The sequence below is a fragment of the Mus pahari genome, chromosome 6 (genome assembly GCF_900095145.1).
Source record: "Mus pahari chromosome 6, PAHARI_EIJ_v1.1, whole genome shotgun sequence".
NCBI classification, from domain to species: Eukaryota; Metazoa; Chordata; class Mammalia; order Rodentia; family Muridae; genus Mus; species Mus pahari.
This window is the reverse complement of record NC_034595.1, coordinates 40,500,074-40,514,299: the sequence shown is the minus strand read 5'-3', so window position 1 is coordinate 40,514,299 and position 14,226 is coordinate 40,500,074. Positions and strand designations below refer to the sequence as shown.

General features: G+C 41.3%; 1 protein-coding gene across 1 annotated transcript; it reads left to right on the top strand.

Annotated features, from left to right (window-relative positions):
• Positions 1–4,634: 4,634 nt before the first annotated feature.
• On the top strand, positions 4,635–5,391 carry Ifnb1 (interferon beta 1). Its single transcript, XM_021200516.1, has one exon. It carries the CDS (start codon positions 4,649–4,651, stop codon positions 5,195–5,197), a length of 549 nt encoding a protein of 182 aa, XP_021056175.1. The 5' UTR covers positions 4,635–4,648; the 3' UTR covers positions 5,198–5,391.
• Positions 5,392–14,226: the final 8,835 nt, after the last annotated feature.

Here is a 14,226-nt window from a genome sequence, read left to right as displayed (position 1 = left end):
TCTGAAACTCCTTACATTGGTCCTGTGCCATGTATATCCCAGGTTACTTCAAGGATGGAGAGAGAGAGAGAGAGAGAGAGAGAGAGAGAGAGAGAGAGAGAGAGAGAGAATAACTAGTTTTAGGGTTAAGGACTCACCAATGTCACTAGATGTGTACAAGTGCAACAGCTAACAGCTATACTCTTGAAAAAAATCATTATTTTAAAAACTCATCAGAGGGTAGGTTTTTTGTTTGTTTGTTTGTTTGTTTGTTTGTTTTTAAGATCAGGAAGTAGCTAAGAGCTAGCATGCAAAAGTCAAAAGGCTGAAAGAGAATGCATCCTATAGGAGGGGCAGAATAAACTCAAAAGCTAAGGCTCTTTGATTTCTTTTTGCTGTAGGTTAACCTATTTAAGAAAAATACATGTTCAACAGTGAAAAGGTAGGAAGCCACACAATGATCAAAAACAGGGAAAGTCTATCCATTCTGTTTATACACCAAACAAAGGACTGTACCAAAGTTGGTGTGCCTCCTCATGCTCAGTTTCCTCCCTGTGGTTATGTGGATATATCACAAGTGGTTTGTTTTTATGCCCTGCTTTTCAAGATAACTGGGTATTTAGTATAAACAATATCTGTACATATTTATGGGCTAGTCTGTGGTAATCATATGTGTCCACAATGTGTAATGGTTACAACCAGGTAGTTAGAATTTCATCTGTGTTAGCATTCTGTAACTGCAACACATACTTGTTAGAGTGAACTTGTAAAGAGGGAAGTTTTATTTCTGCTGCTCAAGCCCATGACCGGTTGGTTCTGTTGCTTTGAAGCTGTGATACAACTGATCAAGGCCCGAGGGAGCACTTTGACAAACTTTACCTCACAACCAGAATGCAAACTGAGGAATGGGTAGTCAAACTCCCTTCCCGCAATGACCAAATAACTTTTTACTGGGTCTTGTCTCCTGAAGAATCTACCAAGGGGCCCTCCATGGAGACTAAATCTTTGAGAGAATATTTAACAACCACATGATAAAACAACCTCTTGGATGTATATAATGCCTTCATTTTGGGACTCTCTTCTAGCTCTTCATAAAATATAGAGTAAGAGATGACCTGTGGCACTCTTCTGCAACTGTAAGACATTACCTTCTTGCACACTAAGTCTATTGGTACAAAATGAAGAGGGAAAGATTTTTTTAATCCTTTTCACATTATAACATCTGTGATATTTGATTCTATGTACTTACCAAAAAATTATATGCATACACCAACATACCTTTTACTTAATTTACCAAATTATCAAGACTATATTCATTAGTATGCACATTGTTATTTTCATTAAATATTTGTGACATAGTCCTCTATCAGCCAATCATCCATTTGGGTGTCACTATTCCATTTTGTTTGTAATAGTATTACTTGACTAGTTCCCAAAGATAAATATTTGTTTTTTTTTAACTAGATGAATACTGTAATGAGAATTTCTCACTATTGTACAAATGTAGCACACACTTCCGCAAATACAGCCATGGTATGACACGGTAAAGGGACAATTCTATTGCTTAAAATTATTAAATTAGAGATAAATTAGCAATTTCTACATTTTTTTCTTGTGAGTTTGTTTGATCTATTTGTCTGCTTCTTTAAAACAGTCTCCAAATGCAGCCTCTGCTTGTGTCTTAGTTTGGGTTTCTATTGCTGTGGTGAAACACCATGACCAAAGCCAGTTGGGAAAGAATGGATCTATTCAGCTTATACTTCCACATCCCAGTTTATCATCAAAGGAAGTAAGGACAGGAACTCCAGTAAAGCAGCTATTGAGCCAGGAGCTGATGGAGAGGCCAAGGAGGAAGGCTGCTTAATGACTGGCTTCCCATGGATTGTTCAGCCTGCTTTCTTATAGAACCCAGACAAATATTAGCACCACCCACAATGGGCTGGATCCTCCTACTTCAATTATTAATTAAGAAAAGCCTACAGTTGGGTCTTAAGGCAATGTTTCCTTTTTCTTTCCTTTTTTTTTCATTTTATTTTTATTAGATATTTTCTTCATTTACATTTCAAATGTTATCCCTTTTCCTAGCTTCCCCTATGAAAATTCCCTATCCCCTCCTCCCTCCCCCTGCTCCCCAACCCACCCACCCCCATTCCTAGTCCTGGCATTCCCCTATACTAGGGCATAGAACCTTCACAGGACCAAGGGCCTCTCCTGATGACTCACTAGGCCATCCTCTACTACATACGCAGCTAGAGCCACAAGTCCCTCTGTGTGTTTTCTTTGATTGGCGGTTTAGTCCCAGAGAGCTCCGTGGTTACTGGTTAGTTCATATTGTTGTTCCTCCTAGGGGGCTGCAAACCCCTTCAGCTCCTTGGGTCCTTTCTGTGACAGTGTTTTCTAAATTGAGTTTCCTGTCTCTCAGATAGCTTGTGTCAAGTTGATATAAAACTATTCAGCACAAATGGCCTCAGACTTGCTCTGTAGCCCAGATTGGCTTTGGTCTTGCAATCCTCCTGCCTCAGTCTCTCAGGTCTGTGCCCTCATGGCCAGCTTATTTGGGCTTTCTTACTCAGTAGTGTATACTAAGTTGTTGAAAAAAATCTCCTGAGCAAGAATCCCAGAAAACAAATCGGAAGCTATGTTCATCTTTCTGATTCAGCCTCCAAAATCATCATTGGTTCTTAAACATAAAAATCTGCCCAAACCCAAGAGGAGACACAGACACTCCCATACACCTTTCATTGGGTGAACCTAAAGTCATGCAGAATAAGAATTCTGTTCCAGCTGGTTTTGAAAAACAAAATCTTTGTACTTCAAATGTTTGAATAAATTTATAACTTTTGAGTTGATGGTACCTTAGAGATTTTATTACTCTGTTCCCTTTGCAGATATGGTTAATGAAAACGGTAACCTTGGCCAGTGATGTGGTTCAGCAGATTCCAGGATACTACAAGATCAAAGAAGAGAACAGACTTCTATAAGTTGTCTTCTTACCTCCTATCTGCCCACTGTGGCACTCACACCCCCTCATTCCTGCCCCCACCAAATAAATGAACACTTTAAATGATAAAATAAAAATGCCTACTTCATTTTTTTTGTTTAACTTTACATTTTCTTAAACCCACTAACAGAAGGCAGGTCTCATCTTTATCAGTCCCTCAAGTTTCTCTTCCTGGCGTCTGGCTATTTATAATCTTTCTGTGGGGAACCTCCTGGAGAGGGCAGAGAATGATGTTTTCCATTGTTCATCACCAGCACGGTTCTGACACTGCCCTTTCCCTGACTTTCTTGGTGGCTTTGCTATACTGAAACGTATAATTTGTCTACAGTCACATTATCAGTATTTCCTAGTGTACCTTGAGGATTCATGTATTGATACAATAGACCACCCTTCTTCCAATGTCATTTTCCACATTCCTTTATTTGGTCATTTGACCTTATAATCCACTGCATATGTTTTATGTATCTTATAATATTGAACAAATCTCACTTTGCCCCTAGTCAATATATAATAATGTTTATGTATTGTTGGATTGTAGCTGTGATATGTTTCAAAAGCTTCAAGGTTTTTCTCCAATGGAGATTTCTCCCGAAGAACTCATTTTTTTTGTGACTGTGTCTAGTTTAACAAAACCTATTGTTTTGTTTTGTTTTTTAAAGTTTCTTTTTACTTCGTTTCTAGAGTTTCCCACTCTGGTTTTTACTATTCTGAATAATTCTTTAATGCGCCAAGCTCTTGCATGAGAGCATTGCAGCTGTGATCGGTGTTATGTGCATGAGATCCTGGAATATTTTCATTATTCTGGAAGCACTGTGTTATTAGTAACTCTGTATTTGGTCCCTACCAGTGCTTCCTCTCCCCTGTGGTCCCTCATGGTCCTTGCTCCTTTAGAAGTGGCCCGAGTTGGTTTTTCTCACTTCTCAGAGCTCCCTCTTCTGTTGCTTTGGTGAAGTGCTGGGAAACTTCACTGCTTCTCTGTTACCCATCTCACAGCCCTGCCTTCCCTGCTTCTCCCGCAGTTACCCATCTCACAGCCCTTCCTTCCCTGGTCTCTTGTTTTGACACTGCTCAAACTGGACCCTCACTTTAAGCAGTTTCTCCAGGATGTGGAGTTCTCTCCCAAAGGGAGCTATGGCCCATTGATGTGACATTTCTCCTATAGTACACTATTATAAGCCCCCTTGGAGCTCACAGAGGCTCTCTCCCACCAGCCCACCATTTCAAAGGGCAGCAGCTGTGCCATCCTGAATGAGCAGCTACTCTGCCTGGCTTTTCAGTGGACACTTTGGCTGTTTGAGAGTTCTTTTATCTTCAGGGTTGTCTCCTTTCTGTTCTTCTCTCCTGGATATTTCTCTTCCTTTGCTCCAGTAATTGGTGAAACTGTATAAAGTTTTATAAGTCCTTAGAGTTTGTATATACCTTAACCCAGTACATAGCATATAAAATAGTCAGGAGCTTGAATAAAATGAATATTGGAAGCTGTTAGAATAAGAGAAAATGACAGAGGAAAACTGAAAGGGAGAACTGAAAGTGGGAAATTCCTCTGAGGCAGAAAGGACCATCCCTTATAAATAGCACAGACCATGAAGGAAGATCATTCTCACTGCAGCCTTTGACAGCCTGTGCCTCATCTTGCAGGTAGCAGCCAACCCCAGCCCAGCTTCCATCATGAACAATAGGTGGATCCTCCACGCTGCGTTCCTGCTGTGCTTCTCCACCACGGCCCTCTCCATCAACTACGAGCAGCTCCAGCTCCAACAAAGGACGAGGATTCGGAAATGTCAGAAGCTCCTGGAGCAGCTGAATGGAAAGATCAACCTCAGCTACAGGACGGACTTCAAGATTCCTATGGAGATGATGGAGAAGATGCAGAAGAGTTACACTGCCTTTGCCATCCAAGAGATGCTCCAGAATGTCTTTCTTGTCTTCAAAAACAATTTCTCCAGCACCGGGTGGAATGAGACTATTGTTGAACGCCTCCTGGATGAACTCCATGGGCAGACAGAGTTTCTGAAGACAATACTAAAGGAAAAGCAGGAGGAAAGATTGATGTGGCCGGTATCCTCAACTGCTCTCCACTTGAAGAGCTATTACTGGAGGGTGCAAAGGTACCTTAAACTCAATAAGTACAACAGCTATGCCTGGATGGTGGTCCGAGCAGAGATCTTCAGGAACTTTTCCATCATTCGAAGACTTGCTAGAAACTTCCAGAACTGAAGACCTGTCAACTGATGCCTCTGAATGGGTGATGGTTGCAGGCAATCTTTAAGCCTCAGAGACTGATTCTGGGACTGGCGGTGAATCTACTGCATTTGAAAGGTCAAAGGAAAACATAGTTTTTATTAATTTATAATTTAAATTATTTTATACTTTTTATTTAAACTTTTAACCTCAGAAAATAAAATATTTATAATTCAAATGTCAACACGGCAATTTAATTTCTACTGATTTCCATAGCCATCTATGTTAATAATTGCTGGACAGTTCTTATAAAGGGTTCTTTGTAAAGTACTCCTAAAAAAAAGTAGTATAGTTCCTGGCTCCTGCCTTTGAGGAACTTAAAATCAAAGGAAGACACATGCAATACTCAAGGTAAGAGATAATGGGAAATCTAAAGCTTCTAGGGAAATGACTGTGGCATCACCTGCTATGGGATTGATAAAGGAAGCAGCAAGCAGGTGGCTCTAAAGCCAGAACCTGGGGTACCTTCTGCTTCTACTCTATTCCTGGGGCTCTGTGCTTATAAAGTTACAGCCTGCCTGGGCATTTAGGGTGGCCAGAGAAATGTATCAGCTGTTTGGTTTACCCCAAAACCTTTGCTATCAGAAAAATGGTCTGCTCCAGCAGGTTTAGTAAATGTGTACGGGCTTCTGAGCCTACAGATGAGGAGCCCCTATGCATCACGACTCTTACTAAATGCCTTTATCTTGCTCCTCATGATTCCCCGGGGAAGCTGAGGGTGTCTGTCCCTTCTTCATTCCACATCCGCATCATCTTATTCTTCATCCACCTCTCAGAATTATCTGCTCCTGGCCCCTCAACTTTGTTCGCATGGAATCCTGGGTTCATCCTTCTGGCTTCCATCTTTTCTGCAACTCTCAGAGCCGAATCCAGGATGGATCATCAAATCAAACCTGGTCCCTAAGTGGGTGTCAAGAAAGTATATGCAAAAGGGGTGTTCAGGAGAGACAGAAAACACCAATGTCTCCAACAATTGTCCTGAGAAAAATCAAAACTTTTAAGGAATTGTTCTGGTACCTTGCCAGCATGTGCCAACTAGCTAGATTTTTGTCCCTGTACCCAACCCTTAAAAGCTTGGGCTTTTACGACTTCTACTGCCACATGCAACAGCTATGACTTAAGAGATTCTAATAAAATGGGCACTGTTCAGAGCAGCTATGGACACAATTGATTTAATCCCTTTCACATATACTTCTTGGGTGGAAATAATTCTGCTACTTCATGTTCCAGGGCAGGCAGGAAACTAAGTCTCATAAAGATCTAGTAACCACTCTAAGTTCTTATTACTAATGAGGGTAGGGTTTCCAGAGGCAGTGCAATGTGAAAAATTCATGGAGGTTATTACTGGGTTGAGGCATTTTTCTCTGAGAGCATCACACAACTTTGAGAGCTTCATCTAAAAGAGTGAGTCCTTAATAGAAGAATTCTGGCAGGGGACAAGCTACTATTGCCCTGACAGCATGGGGTGAAACTAAGAAGACATATCACAAGGAGCCTGCACCCTTGGGCCCCAAACAAGAAAGTGCCCTGAAAACACAGTTCTCATCTTCTGCAACTTCCTACCTCAGCCCCCGCAGGAGCTCTTCTTCAGCAGGGCTCCCTTCTGCCTGGGAGTCAAGTACAAGTTCAGCCTATAGAAATGCCTAGGCTAGCAGTGTCTAGAACAGTCTAGAGACCGATGCGAACAACTCAGCAATGGGTATATTTTTCTGTCTTCTCTGGGCCGTACAGATAAACTGGGAGGAAGCTGTTTCTGCTTGATTTAAAATATGGACCTGGCTGAGCTTACTAGCTACCCAGAATGCCAAAAGTATGTCCATCACCAGTGGAGAATAAGTGAAAGTCCCCCAAAGAGCAAAATGCTTCCCAAAAGAACCCAAGCACAAAGAGTGTCGTCTGCTTAAGTGGGCAACTGTGCACGGAAGCTATGGTAAGGTAATATTAGTTTAGCTGGCATCAGAACACTCATAAGGATAATACCAACAAAGACTTAATAGAGAGGGTGAACCTAGAAATTTTAAGTACAGCACCATACGAGACAGAAAGGCATCTGCGTGGTGCTGTTTAAGAATCAGCACATTTGTGTCTTCATGAATGAGACTTAAATTCCTCCTCAGTACAGCTGTGTTACGAGGTAGGACCTATTTGGCTTACAGGTCTAGTGCTCCCACGCGTGAATTAATGTGTTTCTTGAAGACGTGAGTCAGGTATAGTGATGTTCAGAACCATTTTCTCATATGCATACCAATCTTCTCTTCTGCTTCCCATTATGAGACTCAAGTGGCTCCATGATTGGGAATGAAAAGAAACCTCTCTTATTTACAAATTACTCAATTTTGGGTATTATGTTACAAAAGCATAAAACGATTCAAGATAGCATACGTGGAGGTGTTAATTTGTTCTGAGAAGATAGACAGAGGAAACAACCCTACAAATTGCCTGGACATGTGGTGCTCCCTGAAGTCAGTCAGAAACTAACCACTTCCTGGTAGAGGCAAACCGGGCTCTTCAGAACAGATCGTGTCACTGAAAACTCGCCATTGTATATGCTGATAACAGGTCACTCTCTGTCATCTCCTCCAAACCGCCAGCAAAGACAGCTATTCAAGCTGGGCATGGTGGCCAGGCAGAGTGACATTGTGAGATCCCATCTAGAAATAAAACTGTTCAAAGTCCTTTTGTGTGCGGAATACATATAAACCACAGAAAGCGCCCCCGTCCACACGTCAAATAGTATGGGAAAAGAGGATGGTGGATGACCAGACCTTTGTAATGAACTAAACTTGTGAGGAAAAAAAAAGGCTAAGCAGTAACAGGACACTGTCTCTTCCTTCTGCTCTCTCAGGCTTCCGAGCGAAGCATGAAGACACTGTATCTACAGAGGTGGATTAGCAAGGCCAGCCGTCTCAAGCTCACAAGTTGTATGGAGATCCTCAAAAGCAATAGGCTATATGTAAATATAGAAGTGTTGGCTAGACACATGGGCAGTGTAGGCATGTAGATGCAGTAAAGCATAAGCACATGTTGCTATTGCCTTTCTTGTAGTTAACAAAAACAAATGATATTTTAGATAATCAAGTGGCATTAAGCACTTCCAGGTACTCAGATAACACCTGATTGTAGATTTACTCATAAAATGCTTCAAGAAAAGGAGGATTGTGCCATGGACTGAGAGAAAATATTTGCCAATAATTTATCTGATAAAATGTTCGTACATGTATATATTTAAAATACTCTGAAAATCCAATAGTTAGAAAATAGGTCAATAAAACGGTTAGAATATTTACAAGGTGGCTTCATCAAATAAGATGCATGAGAGTCAGATAAGTACGTAGAGATAGTAAAGCCACACTTGGGGACTTGGAGTGGGTGAGACTAGAAAGGAATGCGAAGTGGTCAATTCCACCATGAGGGCCTGCTCTTGTCACTTCTCTTCCGAGGACAGCCCACCTCAGCCTGGCTGCATTTGTGTGTGATGTTGGCAGATTTGCCTAGTAGGGGTGACAGGGTCCTAACCAATTTGAACTTCTGTTTTTTCTCTCCAATTATGAGAAATGCAGAGGTAGCAAGCAGTTGGGAGTAGGTCAGAACTATGCCCTTGCCCATCATTTAAAAAGTTGAACAAGAGGGTGTGGGGCTCGACCAGGCTCAGTTAATTCAATCTAACCCACAAGAGGCACACTGCAGACTTCTTATAGTGGCCAAGGTTGAAAGAAGACTCAAGTATTGACAAGAATATGTAGTGACTCAAATAAGAACTGCAGGTTGATTTGGAAAGCCATTTGGGAGTTTCTTAGAAAGGTAAATATATGCCAAACATCTGATTCAATAAGTCCTCTCCCAAATAAATGCTGTATCTATACATTTTCTCTAAGTCTGTTGCAACACCAGATGACTTACAAAACGAGCTCCTCCCTGAATCCTCTCGTTCTCCACGTTGTTTTTAAAATGCTGGTTTAATTGACTTAAACCCCCTAGAATTAATAGTTTTAAGCAGACACCAGTGTAGGACTAGAAGTGCCATACAGCTTTCCCCTAATTAATAGGATCGAGTTAATTACTTATCTCATTCATTGATTTGATGGAGAGTACTCCAGAAATGTGTTCCTACCAAAGCACACTCGCCGTTCAGCACACTCTGCTTCAGTTAAAAATCCTACGGTTGTACAAATCCCTGTGCAAGTGCACTGAGAATGCCCAAACACAGCCTAAATCATGTTCCATCATAGTTAATTTTGAGCAAGTACAGCTCCAAAATAAAAAGACAAAATACACTGTGCAAATAGATCTTCCAGCCACTTATAGCTGATAAGCTATTATATTGTTTTAAACAATAAAGACTCCCAAAACTCGGTGGTAAGAAAACAAATGTGACTAAAAACTGAGCAAGGTTTTGAACCACTGCTTCACCAAAGAAGGCACAAGAGGGTGTGGGGCTCAACCAGGCTCAGTTAATTCAATCTAACCCACAAGAGGCACACTGCAGACTTCTTATGGTGGCCAAGGTTGAAAGAAGAATCAAGTATTGACAAGAATATGTAGTGACTCAAATAAGAACCACAGGCTGATTTGGAAAGCCATTTGGGAGTTTCTTAAAAAGGTAAAGATAGATAGATAGGTAGGTAGGTAGGTAGATAGATAGATAGATAGATTGATAGATAGATGATAGATAGATAGATAGATAGATAGATAGATAGATAGATAGATAGATAGATAGAAAACATCTTATTCAACAGCTCCTCTCCCAAATAAATGCTTTATCTATCAAAGAATTGCATATAAATATTCTAGGAGCTTTATAACAATATGAAATGAGCAATAAACAAACAACATCACAAAGGAATGAATAAATAGATCCATATAATGAAATTCTATTTAGCAGGGACAAAAACCATGAATCACCAGTAGATGCGGCCACATTAATGAATCTCTAAATAATAATGTTGAATATAAAAGGATAGTCCAACTATACAGTTGACCACACTCAAGAGTGAGTTTTCAAAACAGGACACAAAGTTGGGTTGGGTAGGGCAGTAGGGTCAGAGTGTAGTTAGAGAAGTCAAGATGCACAAAGTAATTTATATAGAATTTGAAAAGACAATATATATTTTTTAAAAAAAGAAAGTGGTCCAAAAGGAGTAAACTCTGTATCAATCTATTTCTAGAAATAAAAACTAATCTACATGGCATAAAACAGATTGGTGGTTACCCGGGGACTTGGGGCAGTTGCATCAAGGAGAGACACAGTAAGAGCCTTGGGACGTGGATGGTCATCAGCTTGACTGTGGTAATGATCTCAAAGAGTTCATTCTTGTCAAGACTTAACAAAGTATTCCTCTTAGATACGTATAGTTCATTGCGTCAGTTTCACTTTTTACTAAGTTCAAGTTCTGTTGTGCAAGTATAAACACAACACACACATACAACACACATACACAGCACAGACACAACACACAACATACTACAGACACACCACACCACATACATATACACCCTCCACACACACACAAACACTACAAACCACACACCCTATAGACCCTATAGACCCACCACAGACACAAATAGCATACACACATCCCATATGCACACCACACATATACAACACAAATACATACCACATAAACACACAAAAAAACACCATATCCATTACACAGACACACCACAGACACACAAACATCACACCACATAAACACACACCCACACCACTGAACCACATTGTGTTTATCTAGTCAAACATCATCTCTCTGTCGCTCTCAATCTATCTCAGACTCTACCTCTCCTCTTAGTTAATGTGAATACTGCTACTATGAACATGAGCATACAAGTCCCACCTTTTACTTCTTTGCAATACATGCTCAGAAGGAAAACTGCTGGATCACATAAGCTCATCATGATGCAAATATTAGTGATAAAAACATTTTTTTCTTCTCTTTCCTTTTTCTTTTTTCTCTCTTTCTTTTCTTTTTTTTTTTCTTTCTTTCTTTCTTTCTTTCTTTTTTTTTTTTTGTTGTTGTTGTTTTTCAAGACAGGGTTTCTCTGTGTAGCCCTGGCTGTCCTGGAACTCACTCTGTAGACCAGGCTGGCCTCGAACTCAGAAATCCACCTGCCTCTGCCTCCAAAGTGCTGGGATTAAAGCGTGAGCCACCACTGCCCAGTGATAAATACATTTCTTAAGGAATTTCTTTCTGCAATGGGTTCTGCTGAAAGATGACTTAGGGGATATCAGAGAGGTCATTTTATATAATTTTCCTGATACCCTTTCAGGTAGCTTTGTACACAAGGAAACCAAGGGAGGCCTGGTGAGGTTCAGCAGGCTGCATAGTCTGGTAAAAAGCAGAGGCATCACCGTACCACACTCTGCTACTGTCGACCTCCAAGTCAACTGATATTTCATTCATCTATAAAGTACTGTCATAGTTGCGGGGATGGAGTATGAAGCCCTACTGCCCAGTGACTCACACTGCAGTATTACAGCCTCTGGCTTTGTGCCAAGAGTTACACTGACCCCCTAGGGGTTCATAGGACCCATCACTGAAGAGGTTGCTTCCATCCCCATTTAGAAGAGCATTCCCCCTTCCCCCTCTAGAGATAAGAGCTAGAAATTCCCATCTCCTTCTGCCCCCCCCCACACACTCTGCTTCCACCCTGAAGGTTCTGAAGGTAACTGCACTGAGTCATCACGCCCCCTGGCTGGCTGCGTTTCCTTCTTTCAACCAAGCCGGTTTTATCCTGCAGAAGCATGAAACCTCTGCGTGCAGTTTCCTTTTCAAGTCTGACCCACACTGCTTTCGTTATCTCATAGGAATGTTAAAGAATGAGAATGGGCTGCCCTGTTCCTTAGAGTGGCACAACACATTTCTCCTTCCCTTGGAGTTTTAATTAATGGATTAGCTCATTTTATGTTTGCAGGAAAATCCAGAGGTCAGACAACTTTCAAAGCAGAAAATAACCCACCAATCTTAATGCGTGAATTAGAAACTATGATTTTTAAAGGCTCAAATGTTTAAAAAAAAAAGAAAAACTGGGTATACTTTGCTGACAAAAGCCTAGAGTATGGGGTAATACAAACCTGAGTGCTGATGGGCTCAGCTACTTGCTAAGTGGATCATATTGGAGACATTATGTAAAGTAGAAATAATACTACCAGAAGCTCTTCAGGGTTGCTGTGAGAAGCCAGGAGGCTGTCTGATTCAGTCTAGCACAGATCCAAAAGAAAAGGTACAATGATTAACTTCAAAGCAAATAACAATTATGGAATTTCTTAGCATCAAATTAGACGTGCTTTCCAGAGCACCCTTCCTGAACTCAAGTCCCAAATAATCAGGTTGCTGACGAAGATTTGTCGTCATAATGGAATCTACGTAAATGTTACTTTTACCATAATGGCAGGTGTTGGGAACGTATTCATATATTGAACATGTATGATAACACACATAGCTAACATTTGTCCTGCCTGAGCCCCTGTTAGTATCTCAACCCCACAAACACTAACTGGGAATAAACACGTGTTCCTAAAATAGGACGTAATAGAATAGGCCGATATCATGCCAGGGTGCTGGAGGAAGGAACACTAGCTGGGAGTGCCCACTGTTAATTCTTAGGGTCAGGTTGCCACTTCCAGCTTGCAGCCTGTGCTTGGTTGGCCTCTAGGTGGCGCCCTTCCATGACGGGCCTGATTAAAGAAAACCAGCTCAAAGGACAGAAGAGGGAAAGACCCATGCATGAAAATACTATTTAGCTGTGTCTGAAGCAGATAAATCTCACAGTGTGTTTAGACTATGAGTCTGAGAATAATAAAGGGGGCTGTAAATCAGCTAGAAACCTATGGACCCAGGCAATGACCCATCTTTCACCATAATCCAAACTTTGTGAGGATTACTCCATAGGCCCATCTTTTAAAGTATAGAGAGGCGTTCTAACTCACACCTGGCTGGACCCCTCTTTGCCCAGGATTTATGAAACAACCTTTAGCCCTCCCCTATTGAATATTTTAACCCGGGGTACAGTGGAACACCTAAAGAAAGACGACTAAGGCTTTCACTTTAACTAACCTCATTTTTTTTTTTATTCAGATAATATGAAGTAGAAGCTCATAGCTATGGCATTCAACAAAAGTCAAGTAACATTTATTTCCTCAGTGCAAGCAGTACCCGATGCTGTGTCAGCCCTGAGCTCACGCAGATAAGCAGATACAAGCTCTCTACTCTAGACGCTCATTTCCACAAGGAAACAGATGTACAGGTCTAAAGTTGATAACTTGATAAATGCCATTCTAACAACGAGCAATTTCTTGCAGAAACTCCGTGGAAAGGGACTCCCTCTATCTGATAGGACCTGAACAGACTATATAAAGGTGAGATCTGAACTAGGACTTGAAACCATACTAACACTTTAAATGAAAAGACGGTGGCAAAGACCACCATGGTAATTCAGGACATGTCATGAAGTACAGTGCTACAAGAAAGCAGGGACTGGGTAAGAGCAGAGAGAAGTGGAGCTGGAAATTAAAGTCAGGATGCATGCTGAAGGCCTAGCAAGCTGGGTTTTTAGGTGGCATGGTCATGCCTTCATTGTGGACAGGAACCTTGGGTGGATGGACAGGGTAGATGGAAAGAGGATGAGACTGGGAAATAGAGAAGATTCTGAGAAACTGGGACAAAGACTTGGTGGCCTGAAGCAAGACTGAGGGTGAGTTTGTAGACGTGTATCACTGGATCCGGTCTTTGTAAATCTCTCCGCTTTCATCTGAGCTTCCCTTTTTCACACACACTGCACAGTATCACCACTCTCAGATGGCCAATGTTTGAGGAGACTGAAAGTGCAGTTCTTCATCAGACCGGAAGCAGCAGTTGATGCTACTACTCAATACTTCCCATGCTCCCAGAACTTTCAAGAATGCTAACCAGGGTGTCTCTGCAGGAGAGACATTCCAGAACTGGCTGGGCCTAAGAAGTCACTTGAGGAGCTTAGCATAGATCGCTACCTTTCCAGTAACTGTGAACTTT

Coding starts and splice junctions, on each gene's coding strand:
- Ifnb1 (XM_021200516.1), top strand. CDS start 4,649: ATGAACAATAGGTGGATCCTCCACGCTGCGTTCCTGCTGTGCTTCTCC.